This window comes from Cavia porcellus, unplaced genomic scaffold, assembly GCF_034190915.1.
Source record: "Cavia porcellus strain 051 isolate PalLab524CR breed Dunkin Hartley unplaced genomic scaffold, mCavPor4.1 scaffold_27, whole genome shotgun sequence".
Taxonomy (NCBI): Eukaryota; Metazoa; Chordata; class Mammalia; order Rodentia; family Caviidae; genus Cavia; species Cavia porcellus.
This window is the reverse complement of record NW_026947510.1, coordinates 4,035,997-4,058,935: the sequence shown is the minus strand read 5'-3', so window position 1 is coordinate 4,058,935 and position 22,939 is coordinate 4,035,997. Positions and strand designations below refer to the sequence as shown.

Here is a 22,939-nt window from a genome sequence, read left to right as displayed (position 1 = left end):
TCCACTCCTTAATTTCTGTGAATTATGCTGCAATAAATATGGTTGTGCAACTATCCCTATAGTATGCTGTCTTTACTTTCTTTTGGGATTATACCCAGGAGTGGTATAGTTGGATCAACTAATATCTCTATTTATAGTCTTTTGAAGAACTTTTGTACTGATTTTTATAGTGATTGTACTATTTATATTCCCATAAATAGTGTAGAATAGTGTAGAAGTGTTCCTTTTCTCCCTGTGTTCTTTTTTTGTTTGTTTGTTTGTTTTTGGTACCAGGGATCAAACTCATGATTTGTACTTACCAGGACAGCCCTTGAACCACTGAGCTAAATCCCTGGCCCCTCTCCCTACATTCTCAACAGCATTTATTGTTTATGTTTTTGTGCTCTTGATGAGAGCCATTCTGGCTGAGTGGAAATCTTTGTAGTTTTGATTTGCATTTCTCAAATAGCTAAATTTCTTAGCTACTTGTCTCATTGTTGAGATAAAATACCTGATACCCCAAATTAAAGGAGGAAGGATCTATTGCAGCTCACAGTTTGTAGAGGCTTCACTCCACAGCTGACTGGCTCCAAGGCAGGGGGGAATTGCAGAGGGGCATCACACAGGAGAAATAGTTCATGGCAGACAGCAAGCAAAAGTCAGCAAAGCACCAGCAAATGACGAGCAACAAGCCCTGAGCACAGCGCTTTCTGTCTCTGTATCTTGCCCAGGCTGCCTGCTGTAGCACTTACAACCTTAATTCTAGCGTCACACCATGAATCAATCCCAGCATCGTGTCCTTGAGCCCAGCGGCACACACCCTAAATCCAGCCACCTCTAAAAAGCCCTACCTCTGACCACTTGAGGCCCAGGGAAGACATCTAGGCACAAGCTGTACCACTAAAGATAGTGAACATTTTATTGGTCATTCTTCTTTTGAAAAATGTCTGTTTGATTCAGCTGCCCATTTACTGAGTGATTCCTTTGGTGTTCTGTTTTTTTGAATTCTTTATATAATCTATATACTAATCCTCTGCCAGAGAGTAGCTGGGAAGGCCTTCCACTCTTTAGTCTGTCTCTTCATTTTTTTTATTGTTTCTTTGCTGTGCAAAAATCACATTAAAAACATTTTTACACTTAGATAACAGTTACCTCTTTGATGCCAGTTTTAGAGAAATTCTAGGTTTCCTCTCTTCTCTTTTGCTAATTTTTTTTTTTTTTTTTTTTTTTTTTGTGGATTTATAACTCTGTGTCCTTGCTCAAGACAAAGGCAGGTAAAGAAGATGTGATTACTTTCTGGGATTTGGTGTTTTTTCTCTTCATATTTTATTTGCAGTTATTTTAAAGTTTGGATAGTCTTTGTTTTCTGTTAAGCAGAAGGTCTGTTTTTTGCACCATGGTGCAATTTATCCTTGTCACTCTGGGTTGTATTTGGAGGATGTGTAGAGAGATGTTGACCTAAACAGTTCTTTTCTTTCTGTATCTCTTTCATTTTTTTTCCTTCCAGTGGTGAGGGTCAAATCTAGAGCTTCACACATTGTAGGAAAAAAAGTAGACTATGCTATATCCCCAGCTCCTGGATGTTTTTTTTTGAGTATTTGAATGGTGGTCTATTAGTTTTCTTCAGTGTTTGTATCCATCACATTTTGACATTGAGCCAAAAGTTTTGATATATGATTCTGTCACAGGTATTTCTATTGTCATTTAGAAAGATAGTGAGTTCAAAGATGTTGAAGACAAGGAAAGAGATAAGATGAAATGATGTCAGGAGATACTTATGAGTGGCATACTTTACTCTGTGATGATATTTTACTATATGATTCTTGTGCATAAATTTTAAAGTTGGTTCGGCTGATTTTTTCCATGTCTTGAACACAAGAATGTGTTACTATAGATGCAGCTCATTAAAACTGAACGATAAACTAGACTATAATGTGATGATTTGTTGGGAGGTAACTTGGTATTACAGACATGAAGGAAACTCAGGTTCTAATACACCTGAAACAGAAATTTTATTACTACAAACTATCTTCTGTGGCTTTGGCTTATTCTTAAGATTTACAGATCTATTTATTAAGCATACCCACGTATGCAATGCACTATTAAGAAGGCATTTACTTTTCACTACAGCTAATTCTCACAGTAATCCTAAAAGGTAGCTGTTATCATCCCAGAGAAGAAGACGAAGGGGAGGCCCTCACAGTTGGTAATTTATCTGAGTTAAAAGGGCAAGCAAATGGCAGAACAGGATTGAAATCTGAGCCGTGGCTCTGAAGTACACATTCCGTGCTCATAGTTGACCTGATGGTGGGCAGAACCGTTTTCATTAGCTTGCTCAGTGTGAGTGTAAACCATTTCTCTAGCTTGCAACGGATTACATTCTCATGGCAGTTGGGGCTGATTCATTCACTAACTTGAAAATATTAGCAGCTGAAGTATTGAGAATTGTGTGGGTCATATGTCTCTAACAAAAATCTGAGATGATCAGTTTAAACAAGGATTTTGGCTCCCCCAGATTTCATTTGATAGTTGATTGACCTTATTGGTTTTGGGCCTGTGGTGAAGCAGAATATCATGGCTGGAATGCATGACAGAAGAGGCTATTTGTTTCATGGCCAGTGTCTCAATATCTCTTCAAGGCTGTGCCCTGAATGATCAATTTCCTCCCACTAGGTCTCGCCTATTACAGGTTCTACCAACTCTCAATAGCAGACTGGTGACCAAGCTTTCAATAGATGGCCTTTGGGAGACACATATCATTGATGGGGTCACGTGCAGCACAGATGCCAGCAGGCCAGACCTGTCACTTAGAAATGACCAAAATGCTCAAGGAACTGGGGGCTTTGGAATGGCAGAACTTCTGGGGAGGCCACTGTTCTGTGAGAAATGGTGCATCCATATCTGTGTCTTGTTGGTGGCTATGCTACCTGGACAGTCACCGTGTAGGTGGAGCTGCCCTGGGCCTGGCTAGGAAGGACACTAGTGTGGCCTCTCTGCCTCACTGAGTCTGCAGCTTGGCTCCAAGGCTTTTGTTTTCCTGCCACTGTAGATGTCACTGTGGTTTGTCTGGAAAGCTCATCTCTAAGAGGTCCAAGATTAACTTGCAGGATATTGGTGGCAGTGGTACCTTTAAAGTGGGAAATTTTACCTGATCATCTCATGTAGATACAAAGTGATTTTTCACAAGTGGTGCTTTTAGAGGAACTTTGAGAATTTGCTGATCAGATGAATGAATGAGAGTCAAATGAGGGAGCTCTGAGACACAACCATTTGTTTTGGCACAGGAAATATTTCTCTTGTGCAATCTCTTAAGAGATTAAGTCAATACAGCCTCTTGCACCATTAGTCACTTGGCTGCTGAATGGACACATGTGCCGTTAGGTGAGTTTTCTTCACAATGAGATCATTAATTCGTAACTTGCTTAGCCCCTCACGATTTCCGCAAGTCATAACACCCCTGGAATTTAACTTTGTTTCCCAGGCCAAAGCATCCCTACAGAGCAGGTCATTCATGCTGCACATGTACATTTTTTGGAAATGTGCTACTACAACTTGCCACATTTTTATGAAATAGTTATCCTTCTAACCTCCTCCAGGAAAATATTTAATGACCATGTGTTACTGACTTAGCTCTCTCTACCTCGCAGTCTTGGTTCCTAATCTGTAAAAAGGAAGGAATTAGGCACTAGGACCTCCAGGGGCCAGTGCAGGCCAAGCTGTATTGGCCTGTGTGCAGGTTTGTCACACTGTCCCTCTGCATGTTGCAGGATGGAGTCTTGGATAATGTCACATCCGCCCTCTGCTGTTCCCCATCCAGGTGTGTGCATGGGCAGCTCTACTCGGCACATTGTGACCTTCGATGGGAAGAACTTCAAGCTGACCGGCAACTGTTCCTACGTCTTGTTTCAAAACAAAGAGCAAGACCTACAGGTGATTCTGCATAATGGTGCCTGCAGCCCTGTGTCTGGACCAACCTGCATGAAGTCCATTGAAGTGAAGCATGAGGGCCTCTCGGTTGAGCTGCACAGCAACATGGAGGTGAGAGGTGCTTCCCATGGTCCCCTGGCAGGCCCCAGCATTTCAGGGAAGCCGCACGGAGCTGGTGGCTGCTGGTTTCAGCTGGTCCTGTTGTAAGGGACACAGCCTTCTGCCTGGTTAATTGAGCACTACATTCTTTTGAAGGGTTTATTGCTTTTCCCTTGTCTTGGCATGGTTTCCTGGTGTTCTGGGCCCAGATTTGGAAGAGTGAGTCAATTTTAGATAGCATTAAATTATGAATTTAGTGCCAGTTTCTGGCATTGGTAGAGAATTGGGGTTGGCACCAGGGCTGCTTCCTGGTAGGCATTATGAGCCCAGTGCCTAAGGCCTGTGAGCTTTCCAAAGGGAAATATTTAGGGCCTAAATCAGGGCCTTTGAAAATATTTAGGGCCTCAAAAAAAATGTATGGCTCCAAAGTTTGAAAAGGAAACTGCCAAAGTGATATAAATAAATGTTTGATTAAATGTTTACAAAAGGTTACATTGTGCCAACTTCTTTACTTGTTCACTTAGACATCATAAATGTTTCATTGTGTGAAAACAACATGTAGGCTAGATTTTCTCACTTTGCAAGAATTTCTGAATATGAACAATAATTGCTGAGAAAATCATAGCTAGTCATATATTAAATGAGTAACTCGTTGCCAAAATATTAAAATCGAAGTGATAAAAAACCCTTCCAAAATTTGTATAGCAAAAGTTATATTCATCGCAGTATATGAATATATTTAAATATGCTCAGTATGATACATGGTGGGGCCTCCAAAGAAAGAGTTTCTGGGGGGACACACACGTAAGCAAAAAGAACTGAAGGAGTCCTGTTAGATGCTCTCGGGGGCTCTTCCCTGATGAGCTGGCAGAATGGCAACTTCCCCAGCCTGTCATGAGGGGGTCACCCTTCCCTTTTGAGTTGCGTGGACTCTGGGTTTCCTGTAACCCCTGGGCTGTCGGGCTCCTGGTGCATGGCTGTCTGTACAGTCTTCTTCCAATCTGTTCTCCTGTCAAACTCAGTGAAGTCCTTTTATTTTTAGAAGAGCTGCTGACAAGCATCTGGGTTTGTGGCCAAGACTGTGGTTGAGGCTGATGAATCTGCAGACACTCAGAACTTCAGAAAGAAGCCGAGAGTGAAGGACCAGAGCTCTTCATTGCTAGGACTGACTGATTTTCTTCCTTGCACAGGTGACAGTGAATGGGAGACTTGTTCCTGTCCCATACATAGGCAACACCATGGAAGTCAGTGTCTATGGCACCATCATGTACGAGGTCAGGTTCAACCATCTTGGCCACATCTTCACATTCACACCACAAAACAATGAATTCCAACTGCAGCTCAGCCCCAAGACCTTTGGTTCAAAGATGTACGGGCTCTGTGGTAAGAACACGCTCTCTGCTCTTCCCACCCCCCCCTTGTAAATCTTGCTGTGGAGTCTCAGGGGTCTTGGGTGGTATATTTTGGGGTCTAGTAGCAAGGTGCAGATCTGGATGGGGATGAAGAGCAGCCAGTACTTGGCATCAGTGGGTTGGTACCTAAGCTGCCAGCTGAGCTTTTCCTTGTATCTCTAGGGATCTGTGATGAGAAGGGGACCAATGACTTCGTGCTGAGGAATGGCTCAGTCACCACGGACTGGAAACCACTCATCCAGGAGTGGACTGTGCAGCAGCCGGGACAGACGTGCCTGCCGGTTCCCGAAGAGCTGTGTCCTGTCTCTGGCAGCTCCCACTGCCAGGTGCTCCTCTCAGCAGTGTTTGCTGAGTGCCACAAAGTGCTTTCGCCTACCACATTTTACACCATCTGCCAGCAGGATGGTTGTCACCAGGAGCGAGTGTGTGAGGTGATTTCCTCCTATGCTCACCTTTGTCGGACCAATGGTGTTTGTGTTGACTGGAGGACACCTGAATTCTGTGGTGAGTCCCCATATGTGTTCCTGCAGATCAGCTAACCGTGGGCTCACCCAACTACATATTCTTTACCTGCCTAGTGAAGATTAAAATCCCTATATTTTCTATACTATAGGATTTCTGTTAGGCCTAAATAAGAGTGTAGATATACATGCACTTTGAATGTATTTCTATATAAATCCAAGCATGGCCTATTTCAGTACAAATATAAATGTAATAATATAAATATATATTTATATAAATTTAATAAATATAAATATTAATTTAATATATTAGACATCAGCAAAGTATTGTATAGCCAGTCGCACTGAATTTGCAATTCTGCCAAGCTGTAGGAAACACTCTCACAGTAGGCTCTACCTGAGCAGAATTTTCAAGTGTGAGTAGAATTTTACCATTAGGTTACTAAGAATCTGTGTTTGTCACTTTCCGATTGTTGAGACAAAATATCCAACACCCACAATTTAAAGGAGGAGAGATGTATAGGCTCATAGTTTCACTGGGTCCAGCCCACAGTTGGCGGGCTCCAAAGCAAAAACAGCATGGTGGGAGGGCCTGGTGGAGGAAGCTGCTAAATCCATGGAGTCAGGAAGCAGAAATAGAAGGCAGGAGCTTGGAACAACACACCCTTCTGGGTCACCCACAATGACCCCCTTCTTTTGACCAAGCCCTACTTCCTAATTGCACATTCAGCTATGAATTCGCCAGTGGATTAATCCACTGATGAGCACAGCACCCCCATGGTCCAGTCACCTTCCAAATGCCCATCTCTGAATACATGAGACTTCTGAGGGACATTTTGGATCTAAACCATTACACTCCTGAATTATAAATACCATAGAATTGCTGGTGTGGCTATTACTTGCTTAAAGTAAACTTTTTTACTTAGAGGTGACATTTATTTATTATTTAAAATGTGGGGACTATCAAACTGAATCACATTTGGGTCCTGCCTTCAAAGGAATATGAGTGACAAAACCTTGAGCAGCTTCATTCTACAGTGAATAATTGTTGACTTTTTTTGTGGTACTGAGGATTGAACCCAGGACTTTCACACTGAGCTGCCATCCCAGGCCATTCACCCTTTTTAAACTTTTAAATAAAATTCTGTATTTTGAGACGGGTCTTGCTAAGAATCTCAGGGCGGGCTTGAGCTTGTGATCTTCCTGTCTCACCATCCTAAAGTATGGAGGTTATACGTGTGTGCCATCATGCCCACTTAACTGCTGACTGCTTTTGAGGGGTGTCTTAGTTACTTTTTACTTGTTACTTAGACAAAATACCCGATGCCCAAATTTGGGAAAGGAAAGGTTTATTTCTTAGTTTTTGGAGGCTTCAGTCCATACTCAGTTGGTTCCCAGGCAGGGTGGCATGGCGGGGCCGCAGTTCATGGTGGCTGCAAACAGCAGGGTGGAAATCAGCAAGAGACACGCCTTCTTCCTGCCGTTATATTACATCCTGGCTCCACCCCTAGGCCAGTGTAGTACTCACACCCCCAATCCAAGCGCTAGACAGTGAACCAATCACAAATGCATAATGCAAAGGCTTGAGGCTTGGGGGCCACTGACATAAACCATGACAAGGGGCATTGGTATGTCCAGGTATGCTGGAGTCATTATCACAGAGTTTTAGCAGCTGAAGTTAAGGCTGCCAACTTGGGCATCCTAGTCTCAGCTCAGTTGGCTGAGACTGGCTGTGCTCTTAATCCTTGTACCCCCAGATTCTGTACTGTAGAACAAGAACACTGGACTGCTGCTTCCTCCTTTCAACCTGCCTGGAGATCAGTGTCAGTTTCTAAGTGATCAAATGTCAGTTTCTAAGTCACTGACAGTACTATCTCTGCCCCTTGATCTCTGTATATTCTGGTTATTTGCTGTGCCAACAGAGAAACCCCCCTGTGCTTTAAATCCTTGGAAACTTTCTTTACCATTCGGAGCATATGAGGGAGTTGCCAAACAGAGTCTAAATGGGAGAAGTGAATCTCTTCGTAGCTTCTCTCTTGGGATAAGTCTTCCTCACTGTGGATTCTTAAATACTTAATTTTAGATGATTTTAAAAGCTTCAAATACATCTGTGTTCCAAAGACATGAAAGAAACAATTGATAAGGACCCACAAATTCATATAACTAGTGATGACTACAATTCTCTGTTGGGTGGATGACCAGAAGGAAGTGAGATTAGCTGATTCTGGCTTCACTTAGCTGTAATCTTTTTCCTCATGGTTTAAAATAGACGTTTAGATATCAAATGCACATTCCAATGAGCATTTGAAGAAGAGGGAAAGGGGACAAAGGGCATGTCTTTTACAAGATCTCTGGAGGCTGTTAAAGGATATTACACTTCCTTTCCCAGTTCATTGACTAGAACTTAGTTATGTGACCATAGTTGCAAAAGAGGTTGGAAACGTGGCCTTTATTCTGGCAGTTGTGTGCCAGCGGAGGGTTCTATTCCTGAGGAAGATGGAGAGAATGACATTGGAGAGCTGGTCATCCCTGATCTAGCAAGTCTGTCCAATGATCCACCGTCTTGTGTCAGCTGTGCCTCTGTTTTCCTCTGGCTGCCACTGAGAGACCTCCTCCTCTGTCTGCAGCGATGGCGTGCCCACCGTCTCTGATGTATAACCACTGTGAGCGTGGCTGTCCCCAGCAGTGTGACGGTGGCAACACAACCTCCTGTGGGGAGCATCCCTCTGAAGGCTGCTTCTGCCCCCCACACCGTGTCCTGTTGGAGGGCAGCTGTGTTCCCGAGGAAGCCTGCACGGAATGTGTTGGGAAGGATGGAGCCCGGCACCAGGTAAGGGCCTGGCCTCTCACTGCCCACATGATGACTTTCCTTTGGCTCAGCCTCTCCCAACTCCTGCAGCAGGATTGACCCATCAGGAAGCCACTGGAGGCAGGGAAGTGCTATTGCATCATGGCTTTGGAGTCTGTAAATCTTGGGTGAAATTTTGGGTCTATCACATGTTAGCTGTGAGAACAAACAACAAAGTGTTATGGTCACATATTAGTATTATTTGTATTACTATATTTATGTACACAGAATGATACAAGCAGAAAAGGGAATAATGTGTTAAGTGGTGGCCCCTGCCAGTAATCAGGTGTATTGTGGGTCCTGATTATGCTAGCCACTATATAGTTTTATTCTCCCTGTTTTTCAAAGGTGTATTTTGCAGAGTACTAACAGTTACTTGTGGCCCAGCAAGCTTAAAAACACTAGCTAAACACAGTGAAGCAAACTTCTTTATTTCATCATGTTTTAGTAGTTTTACTGTACTAATGCACATCCTGGATATTTACGGAGAGTTTTGCTTTTGCAACTTACTTGACCCGTGGCACATATGTGTGTGTTATTCCTGTCGGCTAGGATGCTACAGACTGTGCTAGGATGTGCTACATTCTTATAATACAAAAGCCCTATGAAGAACTAAGACCTAAAGTGCTTAGTAATTTGGCCATGGACACAGTTTGTAAAGGATGGAGTTGGAAGTTGGACTGAGAATTGGATGTTCTCTTGACCCCAAAGATCTTGCTCTTTCTCATATACACCATTGCCCTCTGATACATCTCTTTTGGGTGGATTTGCTTGGGATTCATTGGGCCATCAATCCTGTAAGCTTTTTAGAGTTAATGAGTATACACTGTGGAAGGATATTTATCAAAGTCCCACATCAGGTTACATGGCAGTCTTTTCTCTCCTACATCGATGCCATGTACACTGTAGGATCTCGGGCCTTGTATTTCTGTATGTGCATGGATGGGTATGGTGGTCCTGTGCTGCATCCTGCCAGTGATAAAGACCAAGCATGGTAGATGCAGGAGCCTATTTGGCTTCTAGGAAAGGAGAAGTTTGATGATTGTGGGCTGCATTCAAAACCTGACATTTCCAACATCACCATGGGGGACCTCGATGCCTTACTGTACCAGGTTGAGTGGTTTATTCTTGTATTTAATGATGACTAGAAAACTAACTGACCAGGCTGGAAAATGATGAAAACGATGACTCCAGTTACTACACTGTGCTGTCCCTGGCCGTGTAAGCCAGGATATGTGTCATTTTGTTTGCGTCTCCCCCACGTTCTTTGTATACACATCCCACGAGGAGAAGACTGAGGAGCAGACGTAATAAAGCTGGCATTTGATGTGAGGTGATAAGGCTGGCAGTCAGCACCAGGTCACCGCAGATGGGTACCAGCCCTGCCAGGGACCTCAGTGGAATCAAAGTCTAAACCCCAAGCGAACTAGATGTTTGCAGGCATCTGTTGGAGGGGTCATGTCTGCTCTACTTTAGCTGTTGGGAATCATCCTGGCAGACCCCGTCTGTTCTCACTGTGGAATAGATGAGCCAGGAGGGAAGCCCAGTCATATTCTACTGCCATATTTCAAGTTGCCAAATTAAATAATAGCCTGTACCATAATATTCCCCAAATGAGTAGATGGAACCTTACTTTCCTTTCCCTCATTTGTATAGCTCCGGGGCTCCTGCAGGGCTCAAATGATGTGTAGCATTTACATATGGTGCTGGCACCCAGGGGTAATTCCAAACGGATTTTGCTGCTGGTGGTGAAGTGCTTGCTCTCAGAACAACACTTTCAGAAATGGTCTCTACCCTGTTTCTTGGCATTGGTGAGGAGATGGTAGCTTGGTTGCCGAGAGTTTCTGACTCCAAGAATGTCAGCTGTCTGCAGTGTCCAGAAAGCAGGGAGCTTGTGAATTTTACTTTAATGTCATCCTGTGTCCAGTGCCCCCTACTGCTCTGTGAGTCTGTTGCTCCTTGAGCTGCTCTCCTCACCTTCAATCCAACACATTAGAATAGGCATTCGAGTCCTACAAGGCATCTCTCCAAGTAGTGCAATACTGTGGGTGCTGAAACATTCTTTCTTATAAATATATTTTAAAAATCAAGTAACATGAAATTAATCAAAAAGTTTGTAGTGAGCACAGCCAGTTTTAGTTATTCAGAAAACATAGTTTAAGTGGTTGAAAATAAATATCCAGCCACCTGCAATTTCAACTTCTCCTTTCAAAGTGCAGAAAGAACAAAAACCTAATATAAAGAACATTTCCATTAAATGCATTTTTTAAAACTGGAAAAATCAAGCCCAGAAAGATCTTCCTTCGGGGAAATAAACCAGGGTATAAATCTATTGTCGTTCCTTTGGAGGGGCAAAATATTTACCGGTTTCCATAGCTCTTGTTTATGTCCCAGAGTGCACCCTGACGACGTGAGAGTTCCCAGCTGGCTCAGAAGGGACCCAGAGCCACACAGGTTGTCCCTCTCCCGGCGGAGGGGCTGCTGGTGGTGGGGTGCTGTGGGGCGGGCTGCATCGGAAGCCGATGGCTGCACCGGTCTTCCCGCTCCTGGTCCCAGCCGCGCACGGGCTGACTCGGCGCCGACATCTCCTTTGCATCTTCCGTCTAATCCTCTGCCCGGTGGTGGGTGATGTCTGATGATTTTCTTCCTTGGTCTCTGAAGACATCAGTTTTCCTCTCCTATATTCTCCTCAGGTCATTCTTTGGGACTGCTGTTTAATCTTGAAGTTCAGCAGGTTCCACTACCTGTTCTGGTGGCGCCTCCACCTGGAACCCGGGGGAGACAGGTCCGCAGGCTGCGGCCCTGGGCTGGTGTAGGAGTGCCCTCTGCTGGCCGCTTCCCCGCATAGCCTGACCAGGGCTCTGTAGGGCTCTGGAGCTTTCAGTTAGTTTGGATTGTAGGTGGCTTTGCAGAGGCTATGGGTTCTAAGCCTTGCCTCGGGTGGACTTCCTGGAAAGAAGAAAATCCCTAAAGAGGAAGTGGGGTGACTGCCTTTGGTCATCTCTTGTGGAATTGCACATTCTCAAAATATTTGGAAAAAAATTAAAAAAAAATTTTTTGTGGAACTGAAGATTGAATCCAAGACCTGATGTATGCTAGGCAGGGGCTGCAGCCCCAGCCATAGCGGTTACTTATTCTTGAATTAAGATATCTGATGTCCATATTTAATAAGAGAGGAAAAGAAAACCAAGACGTGCAACCCAGGACTCTTCTCACTGTACCATTTCGACTTCCTGCTTAGGCCTCCCGGTGGCCCTGGGGAGTAACAGATGCTGCCCGCTGTCTGGCTCTCGGTTCCGCCCTGCTTGCCGTCACCGCCTGGGTCTTCACTGGTTGGCCCAACTGCCCACCGCTCTGCCCGGCTATCCCAGCGCCGCTCCACTTGCCCGGATCCTTCTTCAGTACCTTGACTGCCCCCTGCCCCACTGGCAATCCGCCCCTCCTCTTCTTTGTCATGTCTTTCCCGTGTTTCATAGATTCACCTTTGTGAGATGGGGCGTGTCCGGACCTTGTGCAATCTTTTACACTTCTGTAGCTCTTTTATTTTTTATTTGAAACACAGCTTTCTTGACGTATAATGTCCGTACAGCACATACAACCTGATGCATTTTGACATGTGATTACACCCACAAAACCACCATTGTAATCAAGGTAATGAATTTACACCGCTCCCGAAGGCTTATTGTTTTATTGCCAAACCCAGATAACTACAAGTCTACTTCCTGTCATTATAGATTCATTTACGTTTCCTGGAATTTTATATAGATAGAATCAGGCAGGATGTATTTCTTCTTTGCCTGGCTTCCTTCACTTAGCATAAGGCCTTCTGAGATTCATCCATGCAGTGGGGCTTGTGCTTCTTTTCATTTCTGAGTAGTATTCCAGGTTTCATTCCTGATAGTATTCCATTATTTCAGTTTTTGAAGATAAACCTCCTTTCCTCAACTTGACCATCAGCTGTCTGCAGGCTGTGACACTGTTCAGACCTGCAGTGGCTGTGCTGTGTACTAGAGACAGACATAGTACAGCAGCCAGGCCGTGTGTGTGGGGCCAGAATGCTGGGTTCAGACCCTAGTTGTCTTATCCAGGCAAGTTATTTAACCCCTCTATGCCTCAATTTCATTTGTAAACACAGATAATTATAGTACTTACCTGACAGAATCATCACAAGAGAAATAAAGTAGTTAATATGCAGACCTTAGAGAAACACCTGGAACATGTTAATTGTTAGTGAGTGGCAGAATGGTGGTTAACAAAACAGCACACAGCAGGCGCTACTCAAATGCTAGCTGTCACTATCTGTTGAATAAGTGGATGTCAGAGGCAACTCAGAGGGTTTCAGAAGGTCTCATGCTGAAGCGTGACACAGCAGCCTGGGCAAGGGTGTCTCACCAGGAGAGCTGCGATTTCCTTCCTCTCAGCTCGCCGTGGAGGAGTAAGCAATTAGAAACAATTTGTTTCTAAGCTCACCAGCAAAAGGAGTAAGCAAGACTATCGTGATCTGCAGACTAATGCCGGGTCCTTTTGGGGGCTGTTGTGGACCCTGGGGCCCTGGACACCCAAGCAAATGCTCTGCCGCTGAAGTACACTCCTGGTTCCTTAGCTTGGGGATGTGTTAGGAGCCTTAGGGTTATAGATGATAATGTGTTTTTTCAAGAGTAACTTAGCTTGCCTTTCATTTTAAGTTTAAATTTAACCTGGTGACGAGTGTAGCAGGAGACCAAGTCCTAGCTCTGCGCCCCCTATTCATGGAGCTCATCACTCTGTGCCAGAGCACCCTCATCTCACAAGTAAGGAAACTGAGGCATGGAGGAATGAGCCAGACTGGACTCCTGGTATTCCCATAGTGTGTGTGTGTGTGTGTGTGTGGCTATGTGTGCTATCGTGGTGTCAGGGAGAGCTTCCTGCCCTGGGGCTTCTGACTCCCTCGGCTCTGACACTGTGCTGGTTTTAAGAGTTTTGCTGCCCTCCCTCAGCTCTCCCAGCCCATTGTTTTAATTAAGTCAGTTGCAGGCAAAGGCGCAGTTTCCCCGTTTCTGGGTTGGTCTTGGCTTGGCAGAAGGCACAAGGACTCTCTTCTTGCTTACCTTGGTTTCAGCGCCACCATCAGAGCAGGCTGGTGAGAAGTTTTTATTTCCTTTCTTTTTTTCCTTCAATATGTAATTCCACTTATGGGAACCTATTTTAAATATTCAAGCTATTCCAGAAGCCATCATTACACCAATAAAAGGAAATGTCACATATTTACCGTGCTAATTTGCACAACCTCAGGTGTCAGTAAAGTCAAGTCACACACCAATATGGCACCACTGGTTGTGTGCAGTTCTTTCTTTTTTCATCCAGTGCATGTTTGCAGCTGACAGCGAACACATTCATCATGGGGCATGTGCAATGTTCATAACACTTCCTCATTCTGCTTTTGATTCCTCATTAGTTACTTTTCTCATTTCTGAGACAGAATAACTGGCACCCAAAGTTAAAGGAAGAAAGGTTTCTTCAGCTCACAGTTTGAAGAAATTTTAGTCCATGATCGACTGGCTCCAAGGCAGGTGGCATTGAAGAGGAGAAAGAGTGCATGATGGGAAAAGGTAGCAAAGCAACAAGGGGGTGACCACAGCTCTTTCTGTCCCTTATATCTCATCCAGGCTATCAGGGCAGGTGGCACGCACACCCTGAATCCTCGTGCCCTCGACCTAGCACTGCGCCATGGAGCGATCTCAGAATCACACATCCAGCCACCTCTGAAAAAGCCCACCTATGACCACATGAGGTTTTAGGAGGACATCTGGATGCAAACCATAATAGTCCCCTTTTCCATCCCCTCCCTGCAACCTTTTTTACTTCCTCATTAGCAAAAGCTATTTCCATTTTCCTCTCAATTCTTTTTTTCTTTAAATCTATTCTCTCTTCCTTCCCTCCCACATTTCTTATTCCCCTTCCTGTTTGAACAAGTTCCTCCTACTTCCTAATATCTATCTTCCATTTGTTTCTCATACACTGTGATATTTAAACTTGTGTGTCTGATTTATTTCACTTAAGATTATGATCTTGAGGTACATCCACTTACCTGAACTTATCTCAAGGTTATGCTTCTTGGTGGCAGATTATTATTCCACTGTGTATAAAGACAACATTTTCTTTATCCATTCATCTGTTTATGGACATATGGGCTGTTTCTAGGATTTGAGGTTGTAATTTGCTCTTTCGTTTTGTGATTTTCCTATTTCTGTGTTTCAAGTGTTTTTCCAAGGCTTCCCCAGGGTCTGTTGGAAATCCTCTTCTATGCCCTCAGCTCCTGGGACTCTGGCAGGGTCACTGGGGGTGGAACAGGCTGGCTCAAGACCCGCTGAGCTGGTCCAGTACAACAGGAAGCCACGAAGGCCCCTGTCCTGGCCGAGTGAGGGTCCCAAACTAGCTGGTCTCGGGGCATGGTGCAGGGACACTCATCCCAGGCTGCCCAGCTTTTAGAACCAATTTGTTTCTAAGATCTAGGTATTATAAATGGTGCTGATATAAATGTGGGTGTGCATATATCACTATGGTGGATGACTTTAACTCTTTCAGGAAGGTCCCTAAAAGGGGACTAGCTGGGTCAAATGGAACCTCTAGTTTTGGTCTGTGAGGAATCTCCACACTGATTCCCACAGTGGCTGCCCCAATCTACACTCCCACCAACAATGGAAAGGGTTCTGTTTTCCCCTCAGCCTCAGCAGCATTTGTTATCGGTTGGTTTCTTGATGATAGCCACTGTTGCTGGAGTGAGAAGAAATCTCAATGTTTTAATTCACATTTTTTGAATAGGAATGGTGTTGAATATTTTTTCATGCATTTACTGGCTGTGTGCGCTTCTTCATCTGAGAAGTACCTGTTCATTTCAGACGCCCATTTTTGGGTTTTTGAATTTGGGGAATCTAATTGTTTTGAGATCTTTATATATTGTAGATACTAGTTCTCTATCTGGGGAGTAGCTGGCAAAGGTTTTCTCATTCCATGGGTTGTCTCTTCACTCTCTTGGTGGTTTCCTTTGCTGTATAGAAACTCTTTAATTTGATGTGATCCCATTTGTTGATTCTTGGTAATATTTCCTGTGCAACCAGGGTTTTCTTAAGTCTATAGTCTGTCATTTTAGAATGACGTTCAGAGTCTAGTTTGCAAACCAGCCTGGTGATGGACTTTCTGAGGATGCTCTGCCCTCCTGGGCCTCACTGCCCCCTCCATTCTGGCTCCAGCCCACCTGTGCGGCACCAGTAGGGGAGACTCAGGACTGCCCCAGGAAATGAAACCAAGCTGGGGTGGGGCACTGGCTCCCAGGAGCTCCAGAGCTCTGCACCTTGAGTGTCTGTGCTCTCACTAAGTCCCTTTCTCCCTCAGTTCCTGGAATCCTGGGTCCCAGATCACCAGCCCTGCCAGATCTGCACGTGCCTCAGCGGGCGGAAGATCAACTGCACATCCCAGCCCTGCCCCACAGCCCGAGGTGAGCGAGTCTGCTGCCTGGTGTCCCCAGCCCCATTTCCCATGTGGTAGACTGGGTCCCCATGGGGTATAGGGACCAGCCTGTGTTTTCCCTCACTGGAGTCAGGGTCCCATCCTACACCTGGGGTAGACAATCTGAGATCTAAGTCTGTCTCCCTGTCCCCACCTTACACCAGCCTGAGAGTCCCCAGAGGGGAAATTTGAAGGTGTCAAGTAGGACACACTAGGAAGACTCATTTTGTCCTGGTCCCAAGGCCAGGACATCTGTGTGGTGCCCCACACAGGGCCCATGCTGGTTTTCAGTGAATAAGAACATATGAAAGCTTTCTCTAGACTGCATTATTATTTATTTTCTGACTTTTGGGGCCGTGTTTTCCTTGCAGCTCCCACGTGTGGCCAGTGCGAAGTGGCCCGGCTTCGCCAGAGTGGAGACCAGTGCTGTCCAGAGTATGAGTGCGGTAGGTGTTGAGCACCTGCTATCCCAGGGGCCACGCCCAGGCCAGCTCCTGGCACAAATGGTGGGAAAGGAGGTGGGCAAGGGCTGGCAAACTGAAAACAAATCTCTATCAAGTGGGGTCATCTTCCCAGAAAAATTCTAGAGTAGAGTATTACATGCAAAGTTTAAGAGCTTTAGTAAGATCTGAAGACAGAGCTTGATGATGAGGACTGTCTGGCTCCAGGAGTAAGTAAGTACATAAATAATAAAAAGCAGGTGGTGGTTACTGGATGCTGCAGAGATTTACAGATGAAAAAAGTCAATTCAAGTAACCTATTTTGCTTTCTAATAAGATTTCTAGGATACTAGAGGTAGAGGAGTCCATACAAAAGTTATCTTGATTTCAGAGAGTTACATGACAGGTTTTCCAACTACTAAGTCCACAGTGGGGTGACTAATGGTGTAATTCAGTGGGTTCAGCACATTAATCCCTGTCCTGTCAAATGGATTCATTAATTGTTTGGAAGAAGATTCAAAGCATAGGTTTATAAGCTTTTCAGTGATGCTGATCTTCAAGAAAGAGGCAGGAGATCAAGGGTAAGTCCAGAGACCTAGAGAAGTATTCAGTAATCTATGAAATTTATTTAAGCTGATAGAATTTATCAAAAATCAACAGAACTCTTACAGGGGAGGAGATCTGATCTGAGAACAATTTGATGAAGTTGGTCTTAGCAGGTCAGCAGTAGTGAAAACTAGAGGGGCACTTTAACTGAAGCCCCTCATTTTATAGCTGATATTCATATAAAGTGTTTTATGAAATCCTCAGATTAACCCAATAAGGTAGATTTCCTGCCCTAAAGAAGAAATAACTGAAATCTAGTTTGGCTGAGATCTGGAGTCCCAGCAGATGATAAGAATAATCAGTATGATCATAACATATGACACATCTCTATCTATCTATCTATCTATCTATCTATCTATCTATCTATCTATCCATCTATCTATATCCCTTCCACCCTTCCACCCATCCATCCATCCTATTACTTCCATTCTTATTCTATCTCTTCTCTCTATTGGTCACCACCATCTGCCTAAAACAGTCGACATTAACATGAATAGGAATCAGGGTCCTTCTCAAAGGTAATGAAGAATGACCTCACTGAGCTCTGTGTGGTTCCTCTCTTTCCTGGCCCTCAGTGTGTGACCTGCTGAGCTGTGACCTCCCCCCAGTGCCTCCCTGTGAAGGAGGGCTCCAGCCTACCCTGACCAATCCTGGAGAGTGCAGACCCATTTTCACCTGTGGTAAGGCCTCTGTGGGTGCAAGGGTGGGGTTGTCTATGCTCTTTTGGCCTAGGGAAGCTGTCTTCTTTTTTTTATGGACCTAGTCAAAGATCATTTCATTGTATTTCCCAGTCAGCTGAATCTGACTTTGGGTTACATTTGGAACAGAAGGGTTAAAGTCACACACAAATTAACCCCTCCCAGCTGCACACAACTGCAGGTGTGACAGATGTGGGCACACCTGAAAGCAGTAACAAGCACTTGGGTTTGGAGAGGAAAGCTCTATGACTTCATCTGTATTAGTCAGTTTTCCATTACTGGAACAAAATTCCCAACACCCACAACCTAAAGGAGGAGGGGTATATTTTCTCTCACGGTTTCAGTGGGTACAGTCCTTGGTTGAATGGCGTGGTGCAAGGGCATGGTAGAGAAGAGTTGCTTACTTCCTGTCAGCTGAAAGAAGACAGGGAGAGAGACAAAAAATGGGAGAGAGGGAGGGGAAAAAGAGGAGGGGGGGTCAATAATACACTCTTACAAGTCTTGTCCCCAGTGATTCCTCTCTTCTGACCAGGGCCCACCTCCTCATAGCACATTCAGCTGCAGACTTGTGAGTGGATAAATCCACAGTGAGTTTGCTCCTCTGTGATCCAATCACTCAAGAGCCCCACTTAGGAGCATGAGGCTTTGGGGGACATTCTAGCTCTAAACCATAACACTGTCTGTGTTTACTTCTGTGCTTCCTCTGTCATCAAGGGAAAACATGTACCCTTAGCTTCTCTTCATCAATGGATCTTATGTCCAAACAATATGGGTTTTTCCTTCTTTAGTGTTGTATATTAACTACTAAATACTATAATTTTGAGCATAGGATTGACTTACAGTAGGACATGACAAGAGGCAGGATTCTGTATTTAGCTACTGAGAGTGTGGGATCCTTTTAAGTCAAGTGTACTTCTTGTCCTGTTGATTTAGAATCTCACTTGAGCTCCTCAGCACAGAACTTTAAGGGGAGGAGTGGAGAATACTGTAATTGAAGGAAGCTGGAAATAATAGGTAAAGGGCATAGGGTTGGTTTGGCATTGGTAAAATGACATTGTGAAATTGACAAGATTGCTGCCAGTCTTCTATCCACGTGGGAGGCCCTAAAACTGTAAGGTCTTGTTCTCGGCCCAGAGGTGGGGACAAGATCACACAAGCTGCCGGCTTGCTAAAGGGTGGCATTTGCATACGGCATGCCTGGACCCATCTGGGTTTCACCGCTCTCCATGCCATGTGGCTCTGAGTTTGCAGCAGGAAGCAGCCTGTCTCCTCCAGGAGCCCATGGCAAGGTGACTGGCAGGGACCATGTGCAGCCTTCCTGTCCCTTTCGGAAGAACTCCTGGCTCCACATCCGTTCTTTCCACCCGTGTCTCACTTCTTTGTGGACTAACTGCTTTCTGCTGTAGTTGAATATCCTGCCAGCCCCGAGCTGATGGGGTGCGTGTCTGGAGGTTCCCTGGACCCCAGTGTCACAGCTGAATACTCACATGCCATGGCTGAGAGCGGTGCCTAAAGTGGCACCACCGAGGGCTTCAGTCCATGCCACCCTTCAGCCTGCAGGAAGGAGGAGTGCAGAAGAGTGTCCCCGCCTGCCTGTCCTCCACACCGGACGCCAGCATTGCGCAAGAGCCAATGCTGTGACGAGTACGAGTGTGTCTGCAACGAGTGTGTCAACTCCACTGTGAGCTGCCCTCTTGGGTACCTGACCTCGAAGGTCACCAACGACTGTGGCTGCACCACGACCACCTGCCTCCCTGACAAGGTAGGGACTGCTTGGGTCTGGCTGCGTGATGTCCAGATACTGCCCCTCCCAGAGGATCTGCGCCTCCCCAGCCTCCCTGTTCCCTGACCCACCGTGCTCCACGGGCAGGGGTGGGCAGTCAGCATCCCATCCTCCCATTGGAGCTACAGTTAACTCAAAGGCATTTATGGTGAATCTACTATGGAATCATTACTGGGTGCTCAGATTGCAATCGCCGCACATATCTATTATATTTTTAGTTGGCTAAAGACATGATATGATTACATGAATTATTAAGAGATCTGTTAGTAGTTCTCTCATTTATTAATTGCTATCAATTCATCTACTCATCCAATAATGTTCACTGAGGAACTACTATGTTCAAACAGAAGGGTACTGACTGGATTAGGTGCTGTGGGAGAGATGTAAGATGTAGTCACTGCTTACAACTTTCATTAGTGTGTATGACACGAGTCTACAGAGTATAATAAAGTGTAAATGACAGTGTCTAGTAGGGAGAGTCACCAAGATGAGTTGTCATGAAAGGTTGAGTTGGTGGGATGGGGGAGGGGACAGGGTTTAGGAAGGAGCAGGAAAATACTAGTGAGTAGATCTTGAAGTGAGGTTGAAGTCAAAGCAGGAAGACCCGAGCACAGCTACAGCTGCTGGGCTGAGGGTGACTGGCAGAGTGGCCATAGTGATCTTTCCCTGGAGCCCACCAGGTGAGGCCAGGAACTCATTTGCCGCAGACCCTGTTCCATCCGGATGCTCCTCCAGCGCACAGGTTGTGGAGAAGCAGGGTCAGGATCAGGAGGCAGCAGTTGATGCTCCTTCTCACATTTCTGTTCTCTTACTTACTGTGATTTTATTGTAGAGCAACCTCATTCCCATATTTTGGGCCTTTGAGTATTGGAGAGGCTGGGTCATTTGTCCTTGAGAATATTACTCGCAGATTGCTTGTCACGTTGCTTCAGGTGTCCCCATCCTTGCCATCTGTGGGCCTCAAGGGTACACACATGCGTGGCATCTGCTCATTCCTCCTCTGCTCTTGGTCTACTCTTGAGGGCTGGATAGGCGTGGCTTCCAAGTCCGAGGACAGAGCTGTGTCTGTGAACGTGGGTGCAGCTTCCGTGGAACATGGGAGGAGTCAAATGTGTTAAGGCAGAGACAAAACTGGGCCAAGGCAGCCAGGGTGTTGTATCTGGGCCCGTGGATGTGATGGACACATGAGGGGCCATCTGCAGGGTGGACTGGGGCAAGGATGGGGAGAGGACAGAGTCACTTCATGCGCATCCTTCCAGGTAGGCAAAGGCCACATTGGGGTTTATTACTGTTATGCTCCCAGCACCAGCCAAACTTCCATAGTGAAGTGCCTCAGGGAGCAGAATAAACTCACTCACGGAAACCTCGTGTCCACAGGTGTGTGTCCACCACGGCACTGTCTACCCCGTGGGCCAGTTCTGGGAGGAAGGCTGTGATGTGTGCACTTGCACGGACACGGAGGATGTGGTGATGGGCCTGCGCGTGGCCCAGTGCTCTCAGAAGCCCTGTGAAGACAGCTGTCGTTCGGTGAGTGGGGCAAGGCGTAGGGGGCTTATGTGGGAACCACTGTGGTTGGAAAGTAGGGGAAGAGGTCGCCAGAAAGGTGCTTTAGTAATGCCTGGTTCAAAGTCCTCTAAAGGGACACAGGAAAGAGGAAGGTAGGGCTGGGTAAAAAGAAGGAAGGGTGAGGAAAGGATTGAGTGACACCCCTGCGGGTCAAGCCATGGCTAATGGCTATGCCCACTGTAGGCTGTAGGTCCACAGAGCTGGCAGAGCTGGTTTCAGCAGACACAGAGAGGATTAAAGGTTGAGAGAAGACTTGAGCTTTTCCCTCTTGGTCACCCTCCAGACACCACCTTAGCCTAACTCTGCAAACCTCGCTTGCTCTCAACTTTCTATGACTGTTCCAGTTTCAATGCATGATAGTATTTCTGCATAGACTGGCGATTTTCTGACTATGTTTAAAATTTGAAGCCCAGAAAACATAATCAGTGTCCCCCAAATTCTGTTTGTAGTGGTTTGACTTTAAGGTTCTCAATGCTTGCACAATGAAGACACAGCTCAGTCCCTAGGAGAAAGAACAGTGTTCAGGAAGAATTTTGGATCAGGTTCCACTGTTGGCTTAATGCTGACATATTACAACATTTTTATCACCGTCATGGTGAAAGATGAGTTACCAGGGCAGTCAAGGATGCACACCTTGTGGTTGCTTTTGAAATGCTGGCAGCGGAGGCCATGCTTGTAGAGGCCATGCTTGTGCTGCTGTAGAGGTGTACAGGGCAATGGCAAAAGGGAGGGAGGTTCTGGCAGAAAATTCGAGAATGGCGGAGCTATTTAGCCTATCTGCTGCTCTTCGACCTGCATTGCTGGTGCTGTAAGTGGGCGAAATTGCTGGGCACTACTGGGAGGAGAGGACGCCAGGCAATCCGTGTGTACCTTTTGGGAAGACATCACTGAAACCCCTTGACCTCTGCCGTCTTCCATAGGTCACAGGAAGTTATGACAATAGCTTGCTATCAAATAAAGAGGGGTCATTTAAATGAAATTGACATGCAAGGTGTTCTGTATCAGGAGAAAAATTTGATTGCAAAGAGCAGAACCCTCTCATGCTGGATAAAATAAAAAGGAGATGTAAGGAAAAGACAGAGGAATCTCCCAGAAAGGAAGAGAAGGAAATATCGGTGGACAGTAGGGCTGTATGACATTTCTCTCCATTTGTCCATGCCAGTCACCTTTTCTTCTCTCTGTCTGTACACTGCAGCCCCTCACAGAATCTGCTGGGAACACTTCATACTTTCTTACCAACTTCATTTACACACAGTTTTACAGAATCCAGCTCTAGCTTTTCACAGCTTTTAAGATCCAGGACTTGTCGCTGTGCAATCTGACGTATTCTTTGGGTTTCACAGATTAACTTCTCAAGAGGAGAACTGATGGACTCAGCTGAGCCCAGGGAGCAGGATACCCTGTCCTGGGTCTGCTCTGGCCCAGCCAAGTATGGGGAGGGTGTGGGTCACCTGACATGAGCCCATGTAGTCCACATCCTGAGGCTGTGGCTGTTTTTAACAGCTTCAAAAATAAGATGGGTATGGAGGTCAGGGTATGAGTAGAGGGACACATACATCTACAACTCTTGGTTCTGAGATTACTCTAGGAAACACACTTTCCACAAGATTTTCTATAGATCTCCTCTCTTTGTGT

At 45.5% G+C, this 22,939-nt stretch overlaps 1 protein-coding gene across 1 annotated transcript in view; it reads left to right on the top strand.

The window, feature by feature from the left end:
* Vwf (von Willebrand factor) overlaps positions 1–22,939 on the top strand; it is a 132,637-nt gene that overhangs the window by 92,967 nt on the left and 16,731 nt on the right. The window contains exons 35-43 of the mRNA NM_001278774.1: positions 3,797–4,017; positions 5,196–5,388; positions 5,580–5,921; positions 8,506–8,708; positions 16,098–16,200; positions 16,583–16,657; positions 17,833–17,937; positions 19,509–19,717; positions 21,116–21,265. Of these exons, the coding sequence (NP_001265703.1) occupies positions 3,797–4,017; positions 5,196–5,388; positions 5,580–5,921; positions 8,506–8,708; positions 16,098–16,200; positions 16,583–16,657; positions 17,833–17,937; positions 19,509–19,717; positions 21,116–21,265 (1,601 nt within the window). The remainder of the gene's footprint in view (positions 1–3,796; positions 4,018–5,195; positions 5,389–5,579; positions 5,922–8,505; positions 8,709–16,097; positions 16,201–16,582; positions 16,658–17,832; positions 17,938–19,508; positions 19,718–21,115; positions 21,266–22,939) is intronic.